An 11,847-nucleotide genomic window follows, 5' to 3' on the forward strand; every position below is an offset into this window, starting at 1 on the left:
TATTAGAATGTCTGTAAAGCCTGCCGCACACTACGATGTATACAACTCACGACTATACGACCTTAAGACCATAAGACCCAGTTGTATGACCAGCCAATGCACACTATACGACCTAAACTTACAAGTAGGCTTACAACTGTTTTGTCTTCAGTACATTTTACCATTGAGAATTAAAGCGCAAATGGAAACTAGCAAGACTGGTGGTGTGACACTTCTGGTCTTAAAGGGATTGTATTGTTTTGGCTGAGACCTAATTTCCGGTTTCTAATATTTTTTGGTGAGATAATGAGAAACCTCTTTAAATATGAAATATGAAAGAGCATGTAATTCCATGAGGAATTCAATGTTTATTTAATGAAAATTGGTTTTGAAATGGCTGAGATATCCAAAACAGAGTGATTCTAGTAACGTGTGGGACCCACACTTTATTACGATCGCTTTGTTCTACTTTGTTTTTCAATGTTTCAGTTATTCCAAACCCGATTTTCATCAAATGAACTTTGAATTCCTCTTAAAATGGTATGCTCTGTACTATTTCATAAGTGTTTTCTTGGTATCTCGCAAAAAGTTAAAAGCCCTATTTTCATCTCCACCAATACTGTACTATCCCTTTAACGTCGTAAGCCAATCAGATCGTACAGTGTGCAGCGGGCTGCAGAATGATTGCGACTCGACTAAAAACAGAATGTGAAAGTCATTTATGACATGTGGACACTCAAATTCTATCAAGTAAAAGATGCATGAAGTTAAAAACATATTACGTGAATTTATCAAATCTACAATGCTCTGAGAATAAATAACTTTTCATTGTGTATCTAGTCCTTGTCTTCTTCTTGATTTACAGCAGTGTGCCAGGTTGATACCATTTCCTAACTACTGCTGGTCACCTGTGGCAAACCACATGGGGTCTCAGCATTAACTTGCCTGTTTTCTGGCATAGGGATGTGGGTGTGCATCTAGTGATGTAGTACAATGATTATGGAGGTTTAACATAGCCCAGTACTGTAAAACAAGGAATGTTCGCATGCATTTCAATTTCAAAAATTTTGCGAGAGCCAGGAAACGCGATGTTAAAAGGCACATGAAAGTGCATACACATTGAACGTTAGAGGCAGCTCACAAAAATTTCATGCCGCAAAAATATCTTGTTTGACAGTACTCCATCCATTGCTCAACCCCCGACTTGTTCCACAAACCCCTACAGTTTACCCCTGGGACCGAGTCTACTTACTAGCCCACAGTTTATTGAAATGTCTTCCATCACAAACTCCTACAGTTTACCCCTGGGACCTACAACCGTAGTCTACTTACCAGCCCACAGTTTATTGAGATGCCCTCCTTGGCCCTGTCTCCGGTTGCTCCCGTTCTCTTCAATCTCTCTGAACCAGCGAGATCCACAAAGTGGAATTTAGCCGTCAGCGTTTCAAACTCATGCATGGCTTCTCCGTCCGTTGCCTTCTCCACCACCTTCTCCTCCCCCTCAGCATCGTTAGACTGAAAGAATCAAAGACATCACTCAGAATGAGGTACTACCATTGGAGTCATTAGACATCACTCAATGTTGCGCACTGCATGAATATAAGGCACACTATGATAATGACAATGATAATAAAACGCATCTACATCTATATTGCAACATCTATCTGGTAAAACTATTATGAGGCAAATTATGAAGTAGGAGGATATTAGAGAGAAAAAATGTAATAAACTGTAGACAATTACAAACTTGTGTCCGTTACATATTGCATGCTTTTGTGGAAAGGATTGCTTTCAGGTTAGCTGTTAAAAAAATCCAATATTTGAAAACTAGATACTGTACGAGTTGAAATTTTCACGTACAGATATTTTGGCGAATTGCTACTTGAAGGACATTTTTGTGTGTTGTTAATTTCGCGGTTGCGAGGGTCTATTAACTGAACTTAGTTATTTGAACATTGTTATTTTCGTGGTTCAAAGGCCATTCGCGATAATAAAACCACCGCGAAAATTTCAGCTCATACAGTATTAGATATCAACAGGAAACTAATTCCACGAACATGATGTAACAGCTTGGAAGACTCAGTCTGTAAATGAATGATGACAAAGCCAATCAAACTCAATGGTGAGTTCATACTTTGCAGCTAGATAACTATGTAGAGAACATGGTCACAACTTGTGTTTGAACTTGATTTATAAAGAGTTAAGCCTACATCACTGCCATGTAATGAAATGCAAATTATCAAGGCCTCCTGAGGCAAAGCTCAGACTATCCCTACGTCTACCATGACACCACAGGGGGTAATGTTTAGAAGCTGTTACCATGGTAATTAATCTCTGCTGCTTGATGTGTAGAGTAAATATTGCATGTGAACGGGAGCTTTGTGAGTTCATCTTGGTGCTAGCTGTGGTTCTTGACAAGGCCCCAGCCTGTAGAGCCTGGAGGGTCTGATGGAAGGAAGACGAGACAAGGGATTGGTATGTCAGGCAAGCCTTTCATAAAGATATTTGCATACATACATTAACAGCTTAAAGGGGAATTCTCCTCATATCAATACATTAATTGAGTAAAGATATTAAGAATATCAGAATTATATAACCAGTAATGACAGCACCAATGCTTTAGAAATTCTGAACTTTTAAAGAGATTGTCCAATTTTCATCAAACCTAACTGTGTTCTATCAATACAGCTGTATTCACTCAATACATGTTTATTTGGGTTTCTTTCCCCTTAAATGAAGGCACATTCATCTCTTGTACATAACCCATTTAGAAAGTCATTTTACATTATACACATATTGCATGACACTATTTGAAATTTAGTCTGTTATCATACTAGCGATATGATTTCTGACGAGTCTAAATCATATGAAATCACATTCTCTCTGAATCAGACTGGCATGATATCATTTTCCATTATACATTTGTTATCGACATTATTATTTAAGTCCATTTTGTTCATGTCAAACACACAATGCACTGGGCTAGGGTTACAGAAGCTGTGTATCACATTAACCCATTGAGGACAAGTCCCAAGAATATTTGGGCAGGTGTCTATGAGAAAAACATGTTACAGCAAAATGAGTCCATCCTCAATGGGTTTACTAAGAGCTAATACAACAGCCTGACTCCTAGACAAGTCATATCATGGTATCCGCCCTTCTCTCTCTCTCTCTCTCTCTGACCACGCCCCCTTCTTACCTCTTGCTCTGATGTCACAGTCCTCGTTGTCACGCCAACAACATAGATCCCTCCCACTGCATCTTCATGAATCTTGATGTGAGATTTCTTGCTCTGTGATTGGAGGAAGTATAAAGATGGGAGTTACTTAGTCAGCAGTCCACTGTTTGAAATACATGTATTCTGGTTGACTACCACAGGATATTGCATACATTGTACGATGTTGGTTTATAGCTGGCCATTTGTCAAATCATCACACAAGACTGCATTAAAAGGTCAATCAACATTATACTGAGAAACACAACCGTTGTAGTGTATGAAATGACTGTTTATTCTTATCCAATTTCATCACATTTGTTAATCAACTTCTTGCACAATAAATCTTAGAAACTGTCATAAAGTCAAATCACAATCAGCAGCTTTTACATGAAGAAGACAGTGCTTTGTCATTCACTGGCAGACATCCTGTTTTTGTAGTATGAACTACACAAAGTCAAATATCAATATTCTGTGCATATTTTTGTTTATCTATAGATCATCAGAAAACTCCTCATTAAAAGTGTCAGAATGATTGTATTTCTATTATATAGAAGCCCTAAGAGCATATGTGACCGTGCACCTCAAAACGAACATAAAGTCGCACACACTGATTTTGCGTGAGGACTGAAAATAAGTGAAATGGGTCAACGTAGCTGACCTTGACTTTTTCATATTTTCTGAAAGAGCAGGTCTTCTTCTACATTATGCTAAAATTGGGTATCATAAAATGGGCAGGAAAGTGTGTTTTTTTAGCAGTTTATCTCGAACATTTTTTGTAAAATAGTGTGATTAGGTGTGTCTTTAGAATCCCTTTTTCATTTCTGAAAAACCTTGTCCACACTCTTCACTTTCAACTCTAATAACTTTTGAAAAGATAGTGCTACTGCTTTGAAAGTTGGCATTAATTATGGACAGAATGTGTTAATGAGGCATGCTTAATTTTAGTTTAATCTGATAATCCCTTCATTGTATTACTCTGGTGGTTTACTTCCTGTTTTTTTGTCCCATTCATCGCACAGCCAGCACGGTTTGGTAAAGATTAAGCGCTTGAATAGGCACTGTACTTCAGAGCCTCTTTTCTCAGTTCACACTTTTCCTGAGTTTGTGCTTTCTTTCCAATAGTTAGATAGGTTAGGAGAGTCCATTTGATTTGAGTTATACATCATTTTAAAGCTTAAAGTCTGCTCTTTCAGAATATGGTCTTAACTAAAAATTCATGTCTGGCGACTTTTTGTTTGTTTTGAGGTGCAGGGTCACATATACTGCAATGATTTGACACACATTCTGGTCCACACAAAATATTAGCAAGGGATATATTCACAGAAATCAGCAATCCTCCTGACTTACCCGACTGGACTCCAGGTCCCTAGCTGTGTCAAACAGGTCCAGGATCTCCTCATTGTACAGCTACAGTTAGAGGGAGGGATGGAATTGAAATAGGTTGAAAAAGGGAACATGAAAGTAAAAGCAGGCATGGTTGGGTTCAATCATGATTGGACTTCTTCATGAAATAACTAGGAAGTTTCAAGACTTTGGAATGAATCATATCAGATGTAATTTCTTTGAAATTACCCTGACCATCAAGGTGGTCCACAACTTGAGATTTGAACATGATTTATAGCAAGCTCAGAATTTGAAAATATTGCAGAAATTGTATTGTACATTGAGCACACATCAGGCACGCAAAGTAAGCAATATTTCACAGCCTATCTCTCTTTGTGCTGCTTGCATTCAATGTTCTCTCTCATGTTTTGCACACAAGTATTTAAGATGTTTCTTGTGTTTTGCACATGTTTTTCACATGAACCTTAAATACAGTTTATTTTGAGCTTGTTGCAAATTCTTGAGGATGTTGCACAACATGTTGCTGGCTTTTGAGGATGTTGCACAAGATTTGAGGATGTTACAGTGACATGCTGAAACCCCTTATAGACCACCCTGTTAGTCACAGACAACCTCTGAACTATACAGATACCATTACACAAGATATTGGGCATGTTTTAGCCAAAGTGCAGATACTGATGACGGACAGAATGGCACTGTGACTTTGACCTTGAATGCATCCATTCCAGTGGCAGATCCAGAGGGGGCGCACTTTTTCTCACTTTTTCAGGGGGTCAAAACAAAGAAATAAAGAAAAAAATGGGTGCGCATGCACCCTCCCCCCTTCAATTTTGTAAAGGCACCTCCCTTTTACAGAATTCCTGGATTCGCCCCTACATTCAGTGGTGGTAGTAGACTATCCTCACCTCCATAAACTCTGCATAGATCTTGAACTCAGGTGGTGGCTCACTCTTGGTAGCAGCCAGACACCGCCTCTCCTCGATGCCAGTAAACAGGTGTCTCACAGCCCTAGGGATGATCCCCTTCTGGTCCTCTGTGATACCAGGCTCAAAACCAGTCCCCATGGAGTACGTCTTACCAGCTCCTGTCTGGCCATAGGCAAAGACTGTGGCATTGTATCCTTCAAAACACCTGGATGAAAAGACAATGATAATGTTATGACCTACAAAATGTACCCTTCAAAAGAGCTGGATGAGAAGACTATTATGAATACCTATGTCCAAAAACAAAGTGGGAAAAAACAAACACATATTGAGAATCCAAAGAATTGTTTCCCTGCAACATTATGAAGCTTGATTTTAACAGAAAAGTATTCAAATGTCAGCTAATGGGAAAAAATACTTGGCATACTTCACAGAGAGAAGTATTAAACCATACAAACATTTCAATGTAAATAATGTATCACAACATAATGAGTGTAAGGTTGTTTGAAGTTCAAACTTCAATTCTTTGGCCTAAACACCTTTGAGAGATTATAAACAGAAATGGATCCACTGCAACTTTAATAATGGGGTTATAACAAGATTTTGATTTATTGCCTCATTACAATATTTACACTCCCAAATGAACCCATTAGTCTGTGAAATATTTCCACAGCATTCAAAGAAAAGAGAAATCTAATTTAAAGGAATACCTGCATTCCTAGCTCCAAAGCAAACTTGTACTTTGACCTGACATTTCCTCACTGCCATCCTGTCATGAAATGTCATCTTGTGTGACAGTGTGAAGAGAGGAAGACTAGCAAAAAAAACTTTGCTTTATCTCGATGGGTGCAGTTTGGATACACTTTGTAGGACACCGACTTCTAAAGGGCATCAAAGACTAAATTTATTCTTCAAACTACAGGCATCTTTAATAGCAACACTCATATGCAGGACATATTGGGTTTTGAATAGCGATGCAAATATATCTGTTACAATATTCTGAGAATTAGAAAGCTGTGTCTTTAAAAATGGAAGTTGCTGGGTTTTTTTTTTCACTTCCCTTCAAAAGTATTTTCCTTCAACAGACACATGTACAAAGTACATTTAGTGGACAGACTTTGGGATTAACAGCATTTTCTATTAAATTTGCAGCATTTTTGGCAAAAAAACATCTTATAGGGCAAAATACGTACTGCACATGCTTTGCAACAGTTGACATCTCTGCAGACTTATAAATACATACTGTATCTTGGGTGTCAATACAGGGTACGCATACATTGTTGGCCTACGTGTACATGGTACTGTAGCCAACAGGTTTTAGTGATAGAACTCTCGTTAACTAATTGATTCCCACACACACTGCTACACCTGTTTGGTTGGTGTCAAAACCTCACCCTTCAATGAGTGGATGTACAGTCTTCTGGTAGAGGAATTCCTGGCGACTGTCCATGTCAAAGACATAGTCATAGGTGAACATACGGTCAGGGCCCAAAGTGACCTGTGGCTCGTCGGGGTCAACGGCCGTACACACCCGGCAGGAGTCGATCTTTTCTCTGGCCAGCTGAGGCCGAATCCTACAGATATGGACAAAGAATATGATAAGTGGTCAGTGATCTGGAAAGAGTGATTCAGGAGCCAATGACATGATACACAGAGAAAATGGCTGAACATAGAATTTGATATCAAAGATTAATATACTGTATTGAAAAGGGCCATCTAAGGGGGATTTACACATGCAATGCAGGCTCATCAGGGGTCGCACTTAACTTTTTTTTTTAACTAGCCAGGCGGACTACTTAGAATCAATTTTGACATTGAAGCAATATTTTGGCAAGCCAGACGGACTAGTAACTTCAGAATTTTATGATTTTTAGCTAGTCCGACGTGATTTTGGGTGGCCAATGGCCAGCGGACCATCGCCAATTTCGAACCCTGCTCATACAGGAATACACAGGGTTCATAGTGTTGAACAATGTATGGTCATAGGGGTTACACGCAGGAGACACAAATTTACGTGTAAGTTTATAAAAATCCTACTGTCACGTATGGGTCTGAGTGGTGAACATACATAAACCAAGGGGTTCATCACAGGGGGGAACAAGCAATCAAAAGGTCATAAAAGGTATACAGACAACACACTGTAAGGGGTATAGAAAGAGACCTACTGTAATTTTGATGAATTGACACCATAGAACTTGGTGATATTTCCTTCATGTAAATACTGCTGGTCACCTGTCATTACTGTACAGATTGGCCCACAGTACAGTGTATTGTACCTTCTCCACTACACCAAGACTTTTCCACCTGTTCTATTTATTAAAGCCGTTGAAGAGTGGCAGTCTCAAGTACTGGATACGCCAAATATTTCGCGAGGTTTTTATTTTTGCGAATTTCGCGAGTCCGCTGCTTTTCGCGAAATTAAAAACACACGAAAATATTGACTCTGATGCTGGTATGAATGTGACGTACGCATGTACACATTTCTCCGTTCAGTCCAGGACTCCACGATCGCGAATTTACCCACTCGCGAAATTGTCGGGAAGTCCCGATTCGCGAAAATTTAAACTCGCGAAATATATGGCGTATACAGTACCACTGTATATGCAGGCAGGTGTCTATATAGAAAATATGTGACATACCAATGTACAATTGTAACATACGGTACTGTACATGTTGCAACTTTAGTCAGCTTGTGCTCAATGGAAATGTAACAAGGTTTATGCAGTTGGCAATTATAACCTGACTACTGTGGTTGATAAAAGACATGAGATATTGTATTAAATCTGTTTGTAAGAAAGATCTGACAGAGTATCTAACAATGCCTTTATGAGTGAATGCAAAAAAAAAAAAAAAAATGAATTCAGATCTGTATCACCAAAGTGTATGTGAGATGGACAGTTGACTAGTTAACAAAACTTCACTGAACCAATCTCATTTTACTGTGTCAACTCTACACAATGTACATCTCTATGGTGTATCGACACATCTTGTCTCCATTGTAAGGCAGTGTACACAAGAGATTAGCTGGAGGTTGACACAACCAATGGTGCTTGGAGATTGTCTACTAAGTGTCAACTAATGGGTGAATTCACATCAGAATTACCGCATGGTGTTTAACACAATATTACACTCTTGATAACAGGCTGATTCTGCTACAACACACATTTCCCATAGACACCTGCCCGAGTATACTCGGGACTCGTCTTAAAAAAACTTGTGAACACCATTCTCATTGGCAAAATACCTGAGAAGTTCCGTGTGGTGAGATAGTACAAACATGTACATGTATACATATTGTTTTGTACCTGTATACCCACTGAGTACTGTTCTAATCCACAAAATACAGTACAATGTGGTATAATTTGTGTCACAAGTACAGTACAGTACAGTACAGTGTGTGAATTGTATTGGGCACATGTACAATTGTATGCACCATACATACAAGTAGACACAAAGCATGTTGAGTCACATTAGAATTGTCCTGCACACTGCTGTACAATTGGTGGTATTTCTAGACAACATTCATACTTGACTTTATATTCCATTCATATACTGAGTGTGAAATGAGAAATACCACCCTGAATATTGCAAAATATCGTAATTCATTTCATCCTTCAATTGTGTTCACATTTCAAAATACTGCTCAAAATACTACAAAACATAATATTTTTGCTGAATGAAATTTTTGCGAATGGGAGCCGACGGCCTTTTTCGTGGCATGAGATTTTTGCGAGTTGCCTGTAACATTCAATGCGTATAGTGCAGACAAGAACCTTCACATTATGCATTTTAATTCCGCAAATCTTGGTTCTCGGGAAATTCATCGCAATACTTCATCAACGTGAATGCACCCAAAGTATCAATTGAAGAGAGATAAAAATAAAATCTTGAGCCTTTCTCAAGATGAAGCATGCCTCTCTTCTAATCCTAGTGTTCCATCTCATTCATTCCTTACAATTTAAATGAGATTAAACGGAGAGAATTCCACACAACAATGGAAGAAATACAATGTGTATTAGCAGACCTGTGGGCTCAAATACTACCTACATAAATCTCTCCCTAAAGAGTGCTACAAAGTATATCATGTACGGGATAGACAGCCCTGTTTAGCAATGAGGACCAGGGAATAATTTTCCTAGTATCACATTGCAATTTCCTACTGATGCATTTTTTATGACTGTTTAATAGAGAGATTTTCATTTTTGTGACAATGTTATAATAATAACAATAGAGTTTTACCGTTATGTTCCATTTTGTTCAATGAACATTGTTTTAGATCTGTATCTCAGCTAAAATTGTGATTCAATTTCAAGAAAGAGAATCCTTCCCTCAAGAACTACAGTACTGCACCTGATGCCTTGTCTACAATGTATGTAGATGTCATACTTGTACTGTAGTTGGCACGGATCAAGACTATGACAGTGAGAGGAATGCTCAGCCACTCACCTTACTTTCTACAACACATCTGGCTTATGTTCATTTTATCCTCTTTGGGGAAGGAAATGCAAGGAATAGACAATGCCATGTCATACTCTGAGAGGATAATGTACAGTGTGTTAGACAAACATCAAAATCCTCAAGACAACCCTGTACAATGCTTATGGTATACTGTAGAACCTCACACACTGTACTTGGCAGGACCATGTAATCTTATGGTGCAATGTGTTCAAAGTCAGCAGGAATAGTTTTATCCTTCATAAGGATTGTATGATGTAGATTTCCTTCCTAAAGTTCCCTTCTAGGATGCACACATAATCTCTATTACATTTTGTAACTTGGAAGGACCTACAGTAAGAAGGCTCTGAAGGTGATTGTTAAAGGGCTCCATTAACCAAATGGAGACCAAAGGTCCAGTCCCAAAAATACAATACTACAAGTACAATGTACATGTAGGGCAGGTGTCTATGGGAAATGCATGATTCAGTAGCAAAATCAGCTCATTCTCAATGACAGGCCTTGAATTACCCGGGAGGCAAAAGGCAATTTGCCGCAATGCCCTATCTACTTGCCCTATCTACTTGCCGCAATGGCTCTCTCAAAATTACCATGCTTAATACTGCAACTTTTCCTTGCTGCCCTTAAACAATTTTGAGAGACAGTGCCCCTAAAACCAAAAATTGCCTGTCCCTAAAACTGGCGAAATTCGAGGCCTGCAATGAGTTCATAGGATTTGTAAAATCTGCAGATTAAACAAAACAGGGATACAAGATGTACAAATATCACGATTTCTGCAAATTCAAAATTCCATCTCTTCAATCCAAAGATTGGGGCTTTCCTGTTCTAATAGTCAAACTACAGTGCAGACTTCCTACTTCAACATTCTACATGAGTCATATGTGGAAGACAAAACAAAGAGGTCCATTGTTCCCACTGCAGAAGAACAAGTCTGGCTGTAATCTGATGAATGAAATGTTATCTTTTACTTGACTTGTAGAGAGCTAAAGTTGCCTTTCAATATGTCATGCATGGTATCTCAATATCAACTTTAAGTACTGAATGTTAACACTTTTACTAATTTATATTCTGAGAGCTGAAGTTGCCTTTTCATGTGTCATAATATGTAAAACTTTTACACATGGTATATTTATAAAAACTCAATATTAACTTTATAAGTACCGGGTACTAAGGTTCTTTAAATTTGTTACAATTTAGCACATAAACTGCTCTGTAATGATGATAAAAGTACAGTGTATTGATGGAACCCAGCCACTATTGTGGCACTGTAATGTGGAGTGGAAGTTAAATATGAATAGAGTGAGAGTTGAGAGAAGACTGGAGTGCTTGTTGATCTAATTAATTCTTCCTACACAACCAAGACAACACCCATCTACGCTGGAAGGGCTCCCTCGCTGGCTGGCTCTAGAGACACACAAGGGTGAGGCTATACAGTGTATGTCTAATGCATGACGGCAAAATGAAGGCTGTTTAGTCAGCCACTATTTACATCACACTGCACTGTATTTAAAGCACCTCAGCTTATTATACATTGAATGTGGCATGTATTCAAGTCATTGAGACCATTAAATATCACATGATACTAAGGCTTGGTAACAGCTGCTCCAAGTGGGAAAGAAACATGCCATGTAAACCAAACTACTTGGTACTCAGGCATGTGATTTCAAACTACTTTCGTGCAAGTGTAAAAGAAAGAGTGTCTGCATTACAGCTTTACATACATTGTACCAGTAGGCCCTACAGTCTTTTACAAATAATAAACTCTGGTCTCCATAAACTTCAAGGTACACAATGTAATCTTACAAACTGTACTTGAAAATGAAGTTTTGTTTTGATTTTGCAATGTCACAATGATTGAGCATTTATTGAATAGTATGTGTGACTTTCACTTCTCATTTCAATTCACAGTAAAGCTAGCATTTGCTGCAA

General features: G+C 38.4%; 1 protein-coding gene across 1 annotated transcript in view; it reads right to left on the minus strand.

Annotated features, from left to right (window-relative positions):
* Positions 1–8,571, minus strand: part of LOC139742362 (kinesin-like protein KIF21A) — a 41,836-nt gene extending 33,265 nt beyond the window's left edge. The window contains exons 1-7 of the mRNA XM_071652940.1: positions 8,567–8,571; positions 6,858–7,037; positions 5,446–5,671; positions 4,544–4,603; positions 3,179–3,271; positions 2,299–2,424; positions 1,312–1,494 (exon numbers count right to left, since the gene is read on the minus strand). Of these exons, the coding sequence (XP_071509041.1) occupies positions 1,312–1,494; positions 2,299–2,424; positions 3,179–3,271; positions 4,544–4,603; positions 5,446–5,671; positions 6,858–7,037; positions 8,567–8,571 (873 nt within the window). The remainder of the gene's footprint in view (positions 1–1,311; positions 1,495–2,298; positions 2,425–3,178; positions 3,272–4,543; positions 4,604–5,445; positions 5,672–6,857; positions 7,038–8,566) is intronic.
* Between the last annotated feature and the right edge of the window lie 3,276 nt (positions 8,572–11,847).

This window comes from Diadema antillarum, unplaced genomic scaffold (assembly GCF_040938485.1).
Source record: "Diadema antillarum isolate AM-2024a unplaced genomic scaffold, OU_Dant_1.0 seq00000998_RagTag, whole genome shotgun sequence".
NCBI classification, from domain to species: Eukaryota; Metazoa; Echinodermata; class Echinoidea; order Diadematoida; family Diadematidae; genus Diadema; species Diadema antillarum.